At 42.9% G+C, this 19795-nt stretch overlaps 1 protein-coding gene across 3 annotated transcripts in view; it reads left to right on the top strand.

Annotated features, from left to right (window-relative positions):
- The window catches only part of nr3c2 (nuclear receptor subfamily 3, group C, member 2), a 400233-nt gene that overhangs the window by 273258 nt on the left and 107180 nt on the right, over positions 1–19795 (top strand). For all 3 annotated transcript variants that reach the window (XM_078541236.1, XM_078541242.1, XM_078541249.1), the window contains one exon: positions 18264–18380. In XM_078541236.1, coding sequence (XP_078397362.1) covers positions 18264–18380 — 117 coding nt within the window. The remainder of the gene's footprint in view (positions 1–18263; positions 18381–19795) is intronic.

Here is a 19795-nt window from a genome sequence, read left to right as displayed (position 1 = left end):
ACATTGTATGTTTTCAAGAAGGAGTTAGATATAGCTCTTGGGGCGAAAGGGATCAAAGGATATGGGGAGAAAGCGGGAGCAGGCTATTGAGTTGGATGATCAGCTATGATCATAATGAATGGCGGAGCAGGCTTGAAGAGCCGAATGGCCCACTCCTGCTCCTAGTTTCTATGTTTCTATGTGTTGCTTGAGTGGGCAGAGAAGCCAGAGGCTGGACCCCAATCATATCAATGTGACTGCACCTGAACTGTCTTAGCTGCACTTTATACAAGGTGTCCCCAATGTGTGGCCATTTCACTTGCCCACACGCCCTCCACGCACGTGTTTGTGCACTACCTTGGGATCTAAGGTAAGATGGCACGTAGAATCCAAAGTTGACTGAGAGGCAGGAAGCAGAGGGTGATGGTGGAGGGAAAGTTCTGTGACTGAAAGTCTGTTTCCAGTGGGGCTCCGCAGGGCTCTGTGCTGGGGCCTTTGCTGTTTGTGGTGTACATAAATGATTTGGACTTAAATGTAGGAGGTATGATCAAGGAGCTCGCAGATGACATGAAAATTGGTAGGGTGGTAAATAATGAGGAGGATAGCCGTAAACTACAGGAGGATATCAATGGACTGGTCAGGTGGGCAGAGCAGTGGCACATGGAATTCAACCCGGAAAGTGTGAGGCAATGCACTTGGGTAGGGCTAACAAGGCAAGGGATTAGACTATGAATGGTAGGACCCTGGGAAGCACTGAAGATCAGAGGGAGCATGGTGTGCATATCCACAGACCCCTGAAGGTAGCAGGGTAGGTGGATAAGGTGGTTAAGAAGGCATATGGGATACTTGCCTTTATTAGCCGAGGCATGGAATACAAGAGCAGGGAGGTTATGCTGGAACTGTATAAAACGCTGGTTAGGCCACAACTGGAGTACTGTGTGCAGTTCTGGTCACCACATTATAGGAAGGATGTGATTGCACTGGAGAGGGTGCGGAGGAGATTTACCAGGATGCTGCCTGGGCCGGAGAGTCTGAGCTATGAGGAAAGATTGGATGGGCTGGGGTTCTTTTCCTTGGAGCGGCAAAGGTTGAGAGGGGACCTGATAGAGGTGTATAACATTATGAGGGATATGGATAGGATGGCACTTTTTCCATTATTAGAGGGGTCAATAACCAAGGGGCATAGATTTAAGGTAAGAGGTAGAAGGCTAAGAGGGGAGTTAAGGAAAAATTTTTTCACCCAGAGGGTGGTGGGAGTCTGGAACCCACTGCCTGAAAGAGTGGTTGAGTCAGAAACTCTTGTAACATTTAAGAAGTATTTAGATATTCACTTGCATTGTCATAGCCTCCAGGGCTACGGGCCAAGCGCAGGAAAATGGGATTAGTGTAGTCAGATCTTTGTTGATGGGGCGGACACGATGGGCTGAATAACCTTCTTCTGTGCTGTAAACGTCGATGAGTCTATGAGTCTTCAACCTCAGAACAGCTCTTGCAACCCCACCCCCATGTTGCCTCAACCACAGGGCAGCCCTTGCCCACCACCCCCCCCCACCCCCACCCTGCAAGTCGCCTCAACCATAGGGCAGCCCTTGCCCCCCCCCCCACCCCCGAAACGCACCTCAACCTTGAAGTCCAACAGGTGACCCGGGTGAGCACACCGCAATGTTACTGTGTACTCATCTCCATGTTCCCCTCAAAGTGCAGCCCCCGTCATGTGCACACCTGTTGTAAGCTGTTATGAAGCACGTCGGCATGGTTATGAGCGGACAATCCAATGAAAGAGGGATGATTCCAGTGGGCTGGCCTTATAATGATATGCTGATGTATCACAATGAGGTTCCTGACATCCAATGGCAGGAAATGTGGCCTGCCATTGGTGGGCAGAGCGAACAATCGCAAACTTGTTTCCCGACATTGTGAAACCGATTTTTGGGTTTCTCACCATATTGTCCACTCACACCACCGGACATGGCCGATGCCAGCGAACATGGAAAATCCCAGCCTCAGTCTGTTCAATCTTTCCTAATATCTGTTATCTGCCGTTTCTGGTACCAAGTTTGTAAATCTTTGATGCACCAAGTCCATTTCATGGTATGGAGACCAGAATTATGCACCATACTTTAAGTGAGACCTGATTAGGGTCTTGTACATAACTTCACTACTTTTGAACACCATTTTTGATAAAACATTCCTCTGTTTTCTACACTTTATGCTTCGGATTATTTACATTGAATATCATTACAAACAGGGCAACAATACATCTTATATCTACAAAACTTGCCTCCTTTATTTTTGAGTCACTTCAACAGAGCTACGTGTAAATTAAATTGGAATATGGTAAGCTTATCTAAAAACAATTAAATAGAGCTATAATAAAAAATTATTTCTCATATAAGCATCCTCCACACACCCTGTAAAAGTATCAACTAAATTGATGGGTCTGGACAAACAATGGCTTAGAAATTGGTTATTGTCAAAATGTACAATATTGCAAACGGCATGTACGTGCGCATTCCGCGCCAAAAGTACACCATTCGCTATGCTAGGGCAGAAAAAGAGGCGTACAGGGCCCTTGCCTGAATAGGCATTAGCCCCTTCGCATATGCAGATAAGAGACCTAAGACCTATTTAAGACCATGTTAACAAGATTGAATGTAGCTGACGCTGGGAAACTGGTGTGCATGCAGCCTAACCAATGGTTCTGAAAGGGACTGCTGGAGACTACCAACAAAAAGCTAGAGATGTTAAGAAATGTTTAACTGGAATTGGAGTAGGGAGAAGCAGAAGTGCTTCGTCTGGCTGCACTGAGCATCAAAGACTTTTGATGACTTCCCCTTGGCACCCTCCCGATTACCTAATTGTCTCCCTCACTCCCCAGAACCAGACTCATTTAATTAAGGTTTAAGATGCAATAATGGATTTGCCTTGGGTATATCCATTTTGGCATAGAGATGTGCTTATCAATTATGTAAAATGCCATAGATGAAATTGTAAACAGGTGGTACAGGATCATTCCCAATTCCTTATAAAGCCCAATGACCTGTATCAGTTCATTTTTAAGTTAAAAGCTTTTCTTTGTCTTTCTCCTTACATCAGCACCTTCAAGTACAGTGATTATGATAATAGACTAACAACCCAGAGAATATGTGGATAATTTTGACTTTAGGTGATAGTATAAAACATGTTTTAACAGTCTGGCCACCTGCTGAACATTTTGCCTGCTTTTTGTTTCCACTGACTTTAATCATCCTGTGTAGAACATGTATTTCATGAGAAGAATGAAAGAGAACTGTATCTTTGATTCAAAAATCTCTTCTGTTTCCAGTTCCTGTTCCTCAGTCCTTACTGTGATTCTGTTTTCCTGGTGCTTAATGAACAAATGTTTAGAGCTTTGCATCCTGAGGCTAATTTTTCACTTAGTTGATGATTTCTATAAAACTATATACATTGCATAATCAGGGGGCCGTATCAGTAGGAAACAGTAAGGGACCAATTGTCAGTGCTGCTGTAGAGGAATGCTCCTGTCCAAAAACAGGGCCAGGAAAGCTAGTGGAAAGTAAAATAAAAGTTTTTTTCTCAATTTTCTCGACTCATTAGAAGCACTTCACACTTGTGTCAGATGCTGTCCAGTTCCACGGTTCAGCAATAAAGAGTGAATAAATGGCTTGTTTCCTGGGGAATCTATTGCCTGACATCCACTGCATCTCCCTTTATTAGTACATCAAGTTTAGCATTTCTCTTCATGAAATAGCCTGCAGGGCATATGTGATATTCATATTTTCAGGCTCACACACCATCCGCCTGTCTCTCACTGTTGACCTTGACTCCTGGCAATTAACAACACCCTGCCCCGTCATTAATCAGATCAGTTGGTTTCTCTGTGAACTGGAATTAGCTTTACAGAACTAAAAAAAATTGTCAAGCTCCAGTTGCAAATGAAGCAAACTGCAGTGACTTGGAAGCCAGCATCAGCATGTTCTCTCTGGTAATAATTCTTCTATTCACTGTCAGTTATAGTTGAAAATTATATTGTTAGTATGCTTTTTTGTCCAGATTTCCTGGCTCATAGAGATATCTTAGTGTCTTGTGAATCCATTTATATTTTGCTTCAGTGGCCTTGCCTAATAATTTATTCCAATCAGTTATAATTCTGTCTGAATTCGTTATCTACTTTCAATTCTCTCATTTTCGAAATCTTGTTTTCAAGTTTTTTTAACCATTACTCAGTATAAATACTTTATATTATATATTATATATTTATATATTATATATAATATAATATATAGTTACATATTTTATATTATGTATATTATATAATATATATTATATTACATTATAACCATTACTCAGTATAAATAATTTATCAATTATCAGCTTTATCAACTGATCATAATTTTGAAAATTTCTGCTAGGTTGAAATTTCGCTTTCAACGAAAGTAAGTTCAACATTCGTAACACTATCTCATAATTTAGATCCCAAAGATCTGATATCACCCTGATTGTCCCCCCTGCTCCTTCTCATAGAAAGTAATATCCCTGACAGGATGGTGACCAATACTTTGCATAGGATCAGTCCAAACTCTGGTCTTAAATGGTAGCACCTTTTCTTTTTGTTCACGCTCCACTAATGTAACGCAGTACTTCTATATTTTTCAAGTCAGATAAACATTGAGTTCGATAAATACACAATAACCTCAGATTTCTGTTTCCTCTAAAGTGTGTTGAATGAATTGACTATTCCATTCAACACATCCTTCCTATTTTTGATTCCTTGACCCATACTGACATATTTTATCTTTGTCCACGTAGCCATAAACTAGTTCAATGTATTAAAAGATTGGAATTATAGTCAGCAAGGCCTCAGGCTTCCTGCGTGCCTACCTGTCTGTAGCCTGCCTGCTTGTTTGACTGCAAAGGTCACTTTGTTACCTTATTGCTTACTTGCATCCTGTCATATTGCCCTCACAAGTGTCTGCCATCTTCCTCGTTCGTCACCCACCCAAAAGCTTTGCAGCCCACCTACCCATCTGCTTTCCAGCATAGTTGCTCACCCACACACTCAACCCAAGTGTTTTCAGACGTAGTTGGTCACCTGTGCTTTTCAGCAAGCCTGCCTATTCAGCCTTGCACTCCGACCTCTTCCCAGGCTGCTGGCTGGCGTTCCTTTTAGGCTGTGTGAATGCATCCTGACTGATCATCATAGGTGTCTGCCCTGAGCGTTTCCCATCTCACCCACGTGACTGAGTACTTCTCACCATTAAAGAGGCGAAAAGGAGGAGGAGGAGAATGAAAAGAGTCAAAAGTAAATACAGAAGTGAAATAGCAAGAGACTAAGAGGGACGTTAGAAAGTGAGAAGTGATGGAGAGAATGAAAAGCATAGGGAGAATGGAACAGAGAGAGAAGAAGCAGGATTAAGATGGTATAGATGTGAGTGATGGACATGGAGGAGGAAGGGATCTAGAAGTGGTAGAAAGAGCAGAAAAACAGTGAGAGATGCTAAGAAACAGAGGAGGAGAGACATAACTGAAGGTGAAATATACAGATAGAACTGGAAGACAAGCAGAGGAAAAGAAACAAGTGAAAGAGACAAAGGGAGAAATTAACTTGTTTCAGACTTATTTTGCTTTAATCTTGGTGGGAGGAGCACTGACGGATTTGTTTTTTAATGTTGAATTGGATTAGATTACTCTCAGTGTTATTTATTATCAGGGATGGACCAGTTGTTTGAAAAAGCTGTGAGCAAATTTGATCTTAAAAATATGAAACTAAATATTTTGGTCTGGGGCTTCAGATTTTGCTCCAATAAGATTTAGTACTCACATGTTAATTATTCTCAGTCTCGACTGGCACCTGTGGTTTCTCCTGGCAAAAATATTTAAACAGCCCATTCATCTCTTCCTTCTCTGCAGAGTCTCTTGCTCAATGCTTATGTTTCTGAACATCACCGCTGCCTCCGTTGTATCACCTCCATCATACTTCTGGCCGGCATGCTTGTGATCATTTCCAGGATCTGGACACTTCCACTCCTGGGCTAATACTTCTGCACTGAGGCACAGAATTTTACTCCCAGGTTGGGAGCACAGAGTTGGGGCATTTCCTGGCTCTGCCAACCCAACCTGGGAAAAAGAGGCTCGGAAGGTCGGATTTTTGTTCCTGGTGGCGGGGGGGTGCTGGATTAGAAGTCAGGCCCACTGACCCCAGAACGAGTGTGGAGGCTGCCAGCTGTGGAGGTTGGCTGGGCAGAAGGTCTGCCTCTGTGGTCCTGCATTTTACTGAAGTTATTAAAAAGATGGTTAAAATAAAAAACAGCCCTCCAGCCCTCACCCCCTCCCACTGCCTCAAACATCCCCATGCCCCAACCATGCCAACCCATGCCACCTCATGCCCCCCACCCAACCCCGGTGGCCCTGCATACCCCCTATGCCACCATATACTGCTCTACAGTTCTTTTATAGCTTTGACAGTTCTTTGACAGATTAACAGTTCCAATGAGTTTATTCCCATTTTACACACATTCATATCTAATTTTAACAATCTCTAATTTTAACAATGACTAACCCTAAAGGGTGCATTATGTCTCCCAAAGGTGTCCTGGGACCATATCCAAAGGGGTACCTTACCTCTCCAAAGCGATACCCTAGCCATCCAAACCAATCCACAAGGTTCACACATACTCCTACTAGCTCTAATCTGCACACTTCAGGTTTCAGAGACCTACCTCACCAAAATCACATGCGATTGGAGGCAACTGCTGATTTATATGGGCAGCCACCTCCATGACCCATGGATGTGCGATTTATAACTCACCCCCATCCCCTTCCCCCGTGAAAATGCTGGAAGCCAGGTTTGCGGGTGGGACTTTCGGATTCGGGCATCTGCCGGCTTTTTGTGAAAATTCAGGCCTGAGTCTATACTTAGGGCGTGACTCTATGCTTGTATTTGCCCTATGTCTAAAGGGTGGTCGGAATTTTATTGGCGTAATAGGGGCCCCGGCAATGGGCCAAAAGCCAGGGGCAATGTTGTCTCAGCTGTTTGTGGGACCTCCAGCCATATTTTTTGGCCATCTGGCCGTCAGGGCAGTTGCACTTTAAAAGATGGGTGCCCGACCCCAGGATCTGCAGGCCAATCGGATGGATGGCAGCTCAGCGGTCTCAGCAGCTCCACTGGATAAGGATAGTAGATAGAAAAGAATGGGAAATGTTCCATTCTCCAGCACATCAATCATTTTGATGAACACAGAATTGATTGCACATAAACAGAAAATTGTTCAAGGGAAATAAAAGCATGGGCTTTAAATATAAATTTTTACTTTGGCTGTTTTTCCCAGAGGTGCAATGGCCAGGCTTTGGTATCATTGGACTGAAAATAAATATTTAACTTTAAGGATTGCCATTTCTATTTTAGTAATAAGTGATGCATTAGGCTAAAAATATGTCAGTGATATTTGTAGACAAACACAATGTATTCATATGATTGCTAATCTATTTTGACAGAAGCATTAATCTATTAAAATATTAGGGAGTGTAATATCATACGCTGGCGGTAATTTCTGTTAACAGTTTTGACCCTAGAAGAGCAACTAACAAAACAGAAAATATAGACCATAACATTGCAATTACACAGCATCCTCTTTAAGAACTGGGCTAGGTGTTAAAGTTTCATAGATTTAGCTTCACAAATGTCAGAAGCAGGAATACAAAAGAATACACCAAAATAGGAATGTCAATACGTCAATATTTCTTTTTGCCTGATTTATGATCATACGGTCTATCAACTACCTTGTTTATTTTAATTAAAGTTTTTCCATTTTGAACTCTTCACGTCTGTACCACTTGAGTTATTGTTATGTTTTTGTCAACATTTTTCCATTAAAAATTCTACCTAATGGAATTTCCTTATGTAAAGTTGTCATGCAATAATTATAAATCCCAATAGTGAAGGTACTGTTGCGCCTTTGCCTCTCATCACCCAGCCCTCAAGCCAATGTTAACACTCGAGGTTTGAATTTTCGCTCCTGGGTGAGGGACGTAGAGTAAGGACATTTCTCGGCTCTACAAGCCCGGTTTGGAAGAAAGTGCCCCAGAAGTTGGGACTTCCGTTCGGGGTTGGCAGGATCCTCTGGAAGTCGGGCCGAGCAATCCCAGAATGGGTGCAGAGATGGGCTGGGCGGAAGGCCTGCCACAGTGCACTTGCATTTTGTCCAAGATTTTAAAAGAGCAAAAAGCAGCGCTCTGGCCCTCAGCCCTCACACCCCCTCACCACCGCTCTCCCCCCACACATTCCCCTTGTCCCAGCCATGCCAACCCTTGCCATCTCATTCCTCATGCATGCTAACCCCCTCCAGGGTCCTTTATAGCTCTTATGCCAACTTTGTGCCAACCCATTCCCCTCTACCCACCACCATTTATCCTGACACCTACCATGCCAACTCGCCCAGTTGGGGCAGACCTCAGGAGCCATGCTGAGATTAATATAAAGTTATAAATGTTTATGATGTTATTTTAAGAAAAGCTCAGTCAATAAAACCCATCCACTACATTTATATTTCTTCAATTACATAATCTCTTATAAAAACAAGCAAATGCTTAACCCCTTATAAAAATAAGCATTGGAATTCATAGTCCCGCTTCAAAGAGTCTAGAACCACTTGGAGCTGTCGATCAAACTGTGAAATAGAAAGCTCCCCACTATGATAATGGAGGGTTGTGAAATCAGTCATGCAGCATAAATCCAGTAATGAATTTAATTTAATCTCAGGCTTGTGTCAACAGAGTTAAACAGCAGCCAGTGATTTTTTTTAACACTCCACACAGTTTATTCAGTGATTTAAAGGGCAGAAATTTTAAATGCCTTGGCAGCTTGACAGTTGCTTTTGACAGTTTTGACAGTTCCTCTTGACACTTTTGACATTTGTGACGGTTTTGACAGTTCTTCTTGACAGTTGCTTTTGACACTTCCTGACAGTTTTGATGGTTCTTCTTGACAGTTCCTCTGGACACTTTTGACACATTTAACAGTTCTTCTTGACAGTTGCTTTTGACACTTCTTGACAGTTTTAACAATTCCTCTTGGCAGTTCCTCTTGAAAGCTCTCTTGACAGTTTCAATAAGTTTATGCACTTTTTTAATGCATATTCATTTCCACTTTTAACAATCACAAAGAGCACCTTACCTCTCTTGAAGGTGTCCCTAGATCATATCCAAAGGGGTATACTATATCTCCAAAAGGGTACCCCACCTCTCCAAAGGACTCTGCAAAGTTTAGATCTCCTCCTATCAGGTCTAATCTGCACATGTCATGTTTCCCACTCCTGGCTAACAAAGATCAGACATGACTGGCGGCAGCTGCTGTTTTATATGGGCAGTTGCCTCAGTGAAATGCGCATGGTCCATTCCCACCCCCGCGAAAATGATAGGTGCTGTGTTTGGGGGCGGGACAACCGTATTTCGGCTTCTTCCACCATCTTCATAGGGATGGAGAAGCTCTTCGTCATTGGGAAAATTCAGGCCCTTGTGTCAGCTTCCTTTCTAACTACTAGATTCTCAGCTACCCTGTTGGCATCACTCCTGCTGTTTGTTCACGTCCTGGACTAAAGACTGGCCCAATGCTCCAGTTCCTGCTCAACTAACACTATTTTTTCATGAGAGGCCCATCACATTTCTTAGTGCTGGCTAATAAAAACGTTGCCGTATATATTTGTGTAAAGGTCAAATTTTTGAGGCCAATTTTTTAGGCCCAAAGTAATGGGGTCGACTTATATATGGGTAATGTTTCTAAGGGGTTGTCGTACATGTTTGATTTAGGTCCAAGTGAAATCCAAAAAAGACTAGTGTAGTGGAATAAAATAAAAGCCAACAACATTGAATATTTAATAAACACACCATGGTTTCTCATTCATAATCTGATTACTTTAGTAATTTAAATAAATACAATATCTAAAGGTATGTGTATTTTAAGCATTTATTTACTGGTGCTCATTTTCATTAGTAGTTTTACCTTTTCAATTAAATTAAATCATTAACATCTCTAGAATTATGCTTTGGTTCTGAAGTTTTTGGGTTTTGATCCCTGACAATCCAGGTTCGACATTTATACAGGCTATATGAAAAATTAGTTTTTAGGCCAATTTGACATGATTAAACATGTTTATAGGGGTGAAACATTATCAGGGGTAGGTTGGAATGTGGGGTTGAGGTTACAATCAGATCAGCCATATTATTGAATGGTGGAGCAGGTTCGAGGGGCCAAGTGGCCTACTCCTGCCCCTAATTCATATGTTCACATGTAATACCAGCCTGCGACCAAGACTTTGAGATAAAATTTTGGGTCTTAAAATTCATATGCCAATGATCATGGCCAAAATGTCTGAATTTGCTACAAATACCGAGGCCCAGATTTTCGTTCCCGGGTTGGGTGCGCAGAGATGGAAGAATTTCTGGTTCTGTGAACCCCACCTTTAAAAATGGCCTTCTGCAGCTCTGATTTTTGCTCTGAGGGCCAGGCTGAATTAGAAGTTGGGCCTCCTGTCCCTGGAACAAGTGCAGTGTCTCCCAGGCACGGAGGTGGGCTGAGCAGAAGGGCCTGCCTCTGTGCTCCGGCACTTTGTTGAATTAAATTTTATTAAAAATTGAAATAAAAAAGCCCTCACCCCTCGCCCCCTCATCCCCATACACTCCCCATGCACCATCTATGCCAACCTATGCTGCCCCATGCTCGCACCCACGCCCTCATGGCCCCTCATATCCCCTATGCCAAACCATGCCCCTCTACCCACCCTGACCCATTATACCCCCCCATACACAAGGCTCTTTATAGCCCATATGCCAACATAGTGCCAACTCATGCCAATACATGCCCACCTTTGCCTTTAACCCTTCCATGGCAACTCACCTGGTATCCTTTGAAAGTTCTTTGACAGCTTTGACAGTTCTTTGACAGGTCTGACAATTCTTTGACAGCTTGATAGTTCTTTGACAGCTTTGACAATTCAAATGAGTTCATGCATTTTTTACTCACCATCATGTTTACTTTTAACAACCCCGAATGGTGACTTACCTCTCCCAAATGTGTCCTGGGACAATATCCAAAGGGGTACCTTACCTCTTCAAAGAGGTATCCTGCCTATACAAACGAAACCACCAAGTTCAGACCAACTCTTTCTTGGGGCAAGATTTTGCCCTTGGCAGGAAGCCGACCGCCGCCCCTGATCAGCACCGCACTGCGATTTTATGCAGATGGGCCAATTAAGGCCTGCCCAGCGTGGAATGCGAGCGACAGTGCTGCCTGTGTGGGCAGGGGGAGGAGGGCGAGCGGGCCTAGCGCAGACTTCCTGCCTGTGTGCAGAAGAGCGCTTCAATCTCCCTGAGGCACGGAGCTGCCTCAGTGAGATGAAGCACTGTTTAAAACAACTAATGAACAAAATTAAAATGTCATAAAACATGTCCACTCATCTGTCACATGAGCAGGGACATGTTTTTAATTAAAGTGTAAAATTTTTATTTTATTTTTATTTGCTTTAGGGAACCTCATCCTGCCCGTGGATGAGGTTTCCTAAAAAGTGCAAAGGCCGCTTGGCGTTTTCCCCTGCCAACCAACCGTAAGGTTGGACGGGCAGCATAAATTTGAATTTAAGTATCTTTTTATTGGCCTTAATAGGCATTTTAATTATTGGCAGGCAGGCTGCCGACTCTGGCGCACGCCCGCCGAACGAAATATCACGGGACTATGCGATGACGTCGGGACGCTAGCCTGACATCATCGCGCGTCATTTTATGCTCAGCCAGGTCGGATGTGCATCTGCCTGCTGAGCTCAATATCCTGCCTCTGGTGTAATTTGCACACTCGGATTCACACTTCTGTGCCACAAAATCCCAATTCAGTGGGAGGAAGCTGGTGATTGAGATGGCCATCTACCTCCATGAACTGCGCATGAGTGAACCCCGGCCTGACTCCTGTCCTGCCTCTGCGAAAGTAGCAAGTTCCATGTTCAGGGGCGGGACTTAGAATTTTCGGGCTCTTCCACCATTTTTGCCATGATGGTGAGGGTCTCCGTCATGGCAAAAATCTGGGCCTTAGGGACTAAAAATACCGAACTGATAGGGGATGACTGTTCAAGCTCAATTTCCAAATTTGAAAGGCTGAGAAGGCTTTGCTGTCTATTTTATGTAATATGGCACCTATGAATATAGAACTGAAATAAACTGATTTAGCATCCGCACTATTTTGCTTTTATCTTGATTTAATTCCTACATGTTATGTACATACTCTTAAATAACCTTTATGTTTTAAAAATGCATTTTGGAATTCCATATATTATGCTTCTGTCACAAAGTCAAAAGTCAAGAAAGCAGAGATATAAGGTAAAAAGACCCAAGGGCAAGAAAATTACTAAGGCACCTACTAATACAAGAAGCACAGAGAAATGAAGGGACCTGCAGTGGAAGGTAGAAGGTTTCATTGCTTCTTGTGGAGTTGAAAGAAACATTTTTCAATTGATTTCTATGAAGACTGTGGCCTGTTATTGCGATAGAAATAATGCTGAGGACATCAGCACTCACTGTTATTCAAATGTAAATTGGACAGCAACTTCCAGTTTCTTTGTATGTGCAATTAAACATGGAAATAAGGATGTTGCTGTCTAATACGCCTTGCTGCTTCCAAAGTTGTGTTCTGGCGGTATCTCACTGAGAGACTCAGCATTGAAACACATGGAACAGCACGAAGTTGCTGTATTTACATGATAGATATCTACTGAACTCATCAGAAAAGGTTAAGGTTTGACAATTCCAGAATAAAGAATTTTTTAACTGTTTAATTATTGCCTAACAACCTCTTTGGCACTGAAAATTAATTTCTACTTGGGCAAGTGTAAGTGTAATGAATGGCTGGTGCCATTTATTCACCACCGATATTATTTTGGAGTCGACAGTAACAGAGGGAATGGCCTAGCTCAGAAACGGGATTGCTAAACCAAAGCCTCACTCCCATCATTCAGTTGACAGACTGGAGAGAGACCAGCATCTCCAGAGGTATCAAGGTGCATACAGTTTTGGCTGCAGAAGACCAAAAGTTCTCTGCATTACAGATTTTGTAAATTTATCTGCATTTTTGGTTGCTTAGAAGTGTGATCAACTATATTTTCTGCTGAGAGTTCACCTTTGCAGTCAATTGTTTTACTCAAGTAGCCAAGTAAATCATAACTTGCGAATCTGAAAATTTGTGAGGTTTTTTTTCACAAACCTACTGTTAGCATCCTTATATTCAGGGAGGTGCAGTCTATCATATCCAACACTCTGGAAAAGCAGGCAATAACTTTTGCCATGAGGTCAACTGTTTTCCTGTGCTTAATTTGTCCCATAATTTGTTATTCCAACACTATCTCTCTCTCTCTCTCTGCCCCCCCACCCCCCACCACCGCCCCCCGCCCCCCTCAGTATCTTTACCAATATTTATTCCTCGATCAACATCATTAAAAATACAGGTTATCTGGTCATTATCACATTGCTGTGGGAGCTTGTTGTGCACTTCATTGGCTGTAAAGCACTTGGGGAGCTCCTGAGGTCGTGAAAGGCACAAATATGAATTAAGTATTTCTCTCCAACTAATCCTTATAATCATCACATGTCAACTTGATGCTAATATTCAAAATTAAAGAGAAATTGACACTCATTAAAAATAAAATTCTATATATTTTGCATCATTTATTTGCGAAATATGACTTTCAAAATATATTTTAATACTTCACACACACTATAAACATATTAAATCCATAAACACATCCTTCTATGCAATTAGTTTATTTCACATGTATTATTTATTTTATTATGATTTCCCTTTTTTGCAAACCTTATCAAGGAAGAATAGCTGCTATGTTGTGGTTGAGAGTAATTTTTTACATTGTTCAACATCTTACACAGAATGATTCAACATGGGGTAAAAGCCACACTTCATCGCAAAAGGGATACATACGGTTTAGGAAGCACTGCTTGCTCATCCCTGCTATGAATGTTTCGTCCATAATATGAACCAGAAAGTAGTTTGTACTCCAAACAACTCAACAAAGTTCAACTTCCACCTAATGCAGTGGGCCTGAATTTTCAGCTCAGCGAGTGAGGGCGGGGCCCGCTGGCCGAGGCGTAAAATGACACGGGGTGATGTCAGGCGTGCGTCATTTAGATTTTCAGCGAACTGTCAAAGGCCTATTAAGGCCATTTAAATATCAATTAAAGTAATCAGCTGAGCTGCCCGTCCAACCTTAAGGTTGGTGGGCAAGCCAAGAGCCCAAGCAGCTTTTGCATTTTTCACGGAACCTCATTTACGGGCGGATTGAGCTTTCATGAAGGGTTTATAAATTAAATAAATTTTTTCATTAATGTTCCTTGACATGGCCCAGCTCATGTGACACTGTCACATGAGGGGACATGTCTTAAAATATTTTTTCTTTATTTAAATTTTTAAATTTATTGGGCAGAATTTCCTGCCTGTCGGGCTGTCGGACCCGACCCAATGTCTGGCGGGCGGGGAGCCGATCCCCACCGGAGAAGCGGGCCCTGCCGCCATTTTAAGTGGGTGGGCCAATTAAGGCCCGCCCAGCGTGACGCCCGCCAGGAAGCGCTATGCGCTTCCTGTGCAGGTGGGGGGGGTTCCCCAAATGCGAGATGGGACATGTTAATAAATTTCACTGAAACTTTAATAAATTTTTTAAACCCTGCATGAAACCTCATCCCGCCGGTGGATGAGGTTTCATGTTTTTTCAGAAGCCCGCTGGGGCTCCTGGCCTGCCTGCTAACCTTAAGGTTGGACGGGCAGGTCCTTTAATTGTTTTAATTATCTTGTCAATGGCCTCAATTGGTGGACTTGGCTGATCTCGCTGCGCCCCTGACTTCCTGAAAATTTAAATGGGGCAGGATGACGTCGGGGGTTCCTCTCCGACGTCATCCCGCGTCATTTTGCTGTCAGCAAGCGGGCCCCACCCCCTGCTCGCTGATGGCAAAATCCAGCCCATAAACTGAGTCGCGCGCAGGCCCCGACTCAGGGAAGCCCCCCCCCTCCCCCCCCGCCCTTTTCGCCCGCTCAGTGCTTCCGAGCGCACATCACGCTGAGCGGGCCTTATTTGGCCCGCCCACGTAAAATGGAGGCACAGACCCAATCAGGGGTGCCAATCGGGTTCGTGCCCGCTCCCACCCGCCCCCGCACAAAATCACCCTTATAGTAGCAGCAGTTCCAGTCTATAGTGCCCTACCAAGTGACCATAAATTCGCGAAGTCAGACAATTCCACAAATGCTGTTTGTGCAAATTTAAAGGAATGCTTTATTTTTCTAAGACAATGTAAAATTTTGCAGGTCAAAAGATTCACAAAATATATCAAAATTTCACATTAAGCAGCAGAATTAGTAGAGAAACAATCGAGGGGAATTTTAATATGGATGGATGAATCAAATTGGGTGCAGGAGGACATTTAAATGGTTAAAAAGTGGAAGCATGCTGGGAAGTTGGCTCCAACCCACTAACATCCGGGTTTTGCTAAAACGGGACAAGGGGCAGCCAGCCAACCCACTCCTAAGAAGCAGGTTGGCATTTTAAAAATGATAACAAGGCTGGAAGCCTTGGGTTAAATGTGGTCGCTGTGCTTCAGAGGCCTTAGGAAATGGTGCAGCTGCTGCTAGGTGAGGATGGCCTTGGGAGAAGCAAGTGCCTTCAAAGCACTCGTTTCTGTACAGCATTCCTTTTCAGCTTGGAGAAGCAGGATTGCTTCCTCCCACAACCTCCCCACCTCAAGCTCTTCCCTCCACCACTGGACTTACCGTCCCCCCAATTCAAAGCCTCTCGCCACCCAAGGAACGAACCCCCCCACCCCCCCTTCCCCCCCTCCCACAGTCAGGGATTGGTCACCCCTTGGGATGGGACACTATCACTATGCACCACTCTCCTGCACCCCTAAACACTGCCCCTCCCCCAACCTCGCTAGGATCAGGGATTAGATCCCACCCTCTATTGGGGATTGGACCTTACTGGTTCAATGTCCTCCTCTGTTCAACTGGAAGCCAAGTCTGCCAATCAAGCTCGCCTGCCCAAATTTTTCACATGATACTGACCCCCTGCCAAACAACCATCAGTCCCAACATGTCAGAATGTTAAAATCCCCCCCCATTGTGTCCCAGCTGTACTTCAGTTCACCAGCATCAGGGTCTTCTGGCAGCTACTGGATCTCGTTCAATCATTGGATTCAAGAAAGGCTCCAAAGAAGGAGCCACCAATTTTTTTGGAATATCCTCTACATTTGGCGTACATTCCCTCAGATAGGCATTTCAGAAACGAGTTGCAGGGCCCAGGAACACCACTTCTGACCTCATTTTGAAACTAATGCTGTGCCTGCATCTATTGCAGCCACAGGTTTGAGTTATGTCCACTTCCAATACTGTGATGTAGCATGCTCAAGTTATCTCTGACGCTCCCATTGTAGTTACAGTTGCAGAGCACTTGAAGGGCAATGGGCTTTTAATGCCATGAAATACATAGTTAGGCCATGCTCTTTGGTATTTCATTTTGCCCTATAGAAATCCGACTGCTTACTTCATAGTAAAGTTAACATCTTGTTAACTTGTTATTTTCCAGAAAATCCCACAGAAGTATAGTGGCTGTGGAGATCTGATGTGAGAGGTCCCTTTCTCCTCTTTGCTGCTCCTGGCCACTGAACATTTCTCAGGAACAGTGAAGAGGAAAACTGCTCATCTATGAGTGTTAAGACACTCTACTAAAATACTAAACAGTATTTAAATAATTAATGAATAAGGATCTATGTGAAATTATTATGTAAAGAGCCATCAATTTCCTGCCTAGAATCTCCAAATGATGCACCCGACCCGACCCGGCGTAAAATAGTGCGCGCTGACATCGAGCAAGCATCCTGATGTCATCACACACTCGCACAATATTTCAGTCAGCGGGCATGTGCAAGAGTTGGCAGCATGCCCGCCGACAATTAAGGCCATTAATCAATTAATTTAAACCTATTTTTCGCTGCACGTTCAACCTTATGGTTGGCGGGTGGGCGAATCGGCCAGGCGGCCTTTGGATTTTTTAGGAAACCTCATCCACGGGCAGGATGAGGTTTCCAACATTAATTTTTTAAAAAATGTTTTGACATAATTTTTATAACGTTTATGTTCATGTCAATGAATCTATGTTTGGCACATTTTCCTAATCTTTGTTTTTGATTTTAATATTCTTCAGCTCCCTGAGGCAGCTCCTTGCATTCAGGAAGCTTTCAGTGTGCGCTCCCCCTCTCACGCACAGACTTTTGCGCTTGCACTCCTCCCACCCCCACCCCGGCAGCGCTGAGCTTCTCAGAGTGCCTTTCACGCTGGCCGGCCGTTAATTGGCCAGATAGCGTGAAATTGCGGTCGGGAGGCCGATCGCGGGAAGTGGACCGTTTCCCGGCCGCACCCGGGCCCGCCCACCATGCCCGCCCGACCACCCAAAAATCCTGCCCGTGGATATAATTTGGAATTTTTGGTTTAATATGAGTGGGTTGCTGACAGTCCTGTTTTGTTTTACTTTATACAAGTATCTTATGCTTTAGGCCCTGAGGAACTCCTGATGAACTGGGGCCGAGATGATTGGTCTCCAACAACCACAACCATCTTCTTTTATGCTAGGCATATTCCAACCAGTGGAGAGCTTTCCTCTTGATTCCCATTGAGCTCAATTTTGATGGGGCTCCTTAATGCCACAGCCAGTCAAATGCTGCCTTGGTATCAAGGGCAGCCACTCTCACCTTACCTCTGAAATTCAGCACTTTTGTTCAGGTTTGGACCAAGGTTGTAATGAGGTCAGGAGCCGAGTGGCCCCGGTGTCTCAAACCAAGCATTGTTGAACAGGCTATTGCTGAGTAAGTGCTGCTTGATAGCACTGTTGATGAGACCTTCCATCGTTTTGCTAATGATCAAGAGTAGACTAATGGTGTGGTAATTAGCCTGATTGGATTTGTCCTGCTTTTGTCTTAGACAGGACATACCTGGGTAATTTTCCTCATTGTTGGGTAGGAGCTAGTGTTGTAACTGCATTTTGTGATTGCAATTACTTTCCCCACATATGTTAATAAGGAATTAACACTGCATGTTCTGCTTTTGTTGCATTTTAAGTATTGAAGATGACAAATATCATATATTTGCTGAATGCACATATGATTCTGGGAACCATAAAACCAAACAACTGATACGCTGAACTGTACTTGTGGAAATTTTATTTTTATTAACTTATTACATTTTACTTTTTTTTTAGGGCAACAAAATTACTTATGTGCAGGAAGAAACGACTGCATTATTGACAAAATCCGCAGAAAAAACTGCCCAGCTTGTCGATTACGGAAGTGTTTTAAAGCAGGGATGAACTTGGGAGGTAATATTTTCCTTCTTTGAGTAAACTTTAACATACAGAAACAGTTTTAGTTATTTGTTAGTTACCAATTGTCTTTGGATCTATTAGTTCCATTGGCCATCTGCTTTGAAACATGTGTTTTCATTCTCCTGAAAAAATTCCTTTTCATCGTCAGGTAAACCCTCCCTTCCTAAAACGGTAATGTGTGATGACAACATTTGTAAAGTTAGGCTTATCCAGTATTTTATTGTACTACAACATTTTTTAAAAGCCTCATACTTAAGTATTTGAATTGGGTGACAGAGTGGGACAGCATGCAGTCCTCTTGCCTCTGGAACCTCGCAGACTGGATAAAAGCCTTTCTGTTCACTGGCTCTGTGAAATGAGTTTGGACAGATTTAGCTTAGCTTCTACTGGGTGTGGGCCCACAATATAAAACTGTCCCTAATTTGACACAAAATTGGCAATGTCCTGCTTGGAGACCATGAAGATGGCTATTGCGGGAAATAGATGTGTCATAAATGTGCACTAACATGCCTTGCCTTGAACTGTACAGGAAAATGCTTTAAAGCAGTGTTGTATTAAAATGTGTAGAGCTTATTCATAAGTAATATGACTTTATATTGAGATTACTTGAGTAGGAAAACTCTTAATAAAAGCAGCAGTGTATGTCCTATGGGCAGTTCGAAGCAGTCCTATGGGCAGTTCGAAGCAGCCCCATGGCAAAACTGTGAAATCACATGAGAAAACATTTTGGCAGGAAACTGAAAAAAAAACAGGAACAATAACTGCTGCCAATAAGATGCCTCTAAATTTTAACTGAAAACCCAAAATCACTGGCACTCAAAAACAGAACCACTAATGAAAGCATGATATTTTAAAACCCTGTTCTACCATTCTTTTTAAAAAAAAATTATCATCCACAGTCTTGCATTAACATTAGATTTTAACATTTTAATATCTATAATAATCTTGTACAAAGCAACATTAGAATTGCTGAGAATAAGTTTTCAGTATCTGCAGAAATAGGTGGTGACTAAATATCTATTATTTGTGTTACATTACAATATCTAAATATTTGAAAGATAATAGTGGGAGATTCTAGGGTGCTTTAGACAGTGTTTTCTCAGTAAGTGTTGAAAATTGCTCATTCGCTCAGTGTCCTGTCACTGTAAAGATGTTGTGAAAAAGCAAATGAGATATTGGGATAGATCTCAGAGACATTTGACCGTAATTCAGAATAAATTATTCTCTTCTTTTTCTTACTTAGACTAAATTTGGAATCTAAGCGTAATTTTGCAATTTGAACTGACAGGATTTTGCCTACAGAAGAACATAGTGAGAATTTGGATGTGTGTTTCCATGACTTTTCATCCACATTGAATGATGGAGAATGCACCTCCTAAGTTCTGATGTGCAGTGCTAAAAGCTTTCTG

Source organism: Cetorhinus maximus, chromosome 1, assembly GCF_964194155.1.
Source record: "Cetorhinus maximus chromosome 1, sCetMax3.hap1.1, whole genome shotgun sequence".
NCBI classification, from domain to species: Eukaryota; Metazoa; Chordata; class Chondrichthyes; order Lamniformes; family Cetorhinidae; genus Cetorhinus; species Cetorhinus maximus.
The sequence above is the reverse complement of the archived record's forward strand: the minus strand, read 5'-3'. Positions and strand labels throughout refer to the sequence as shown.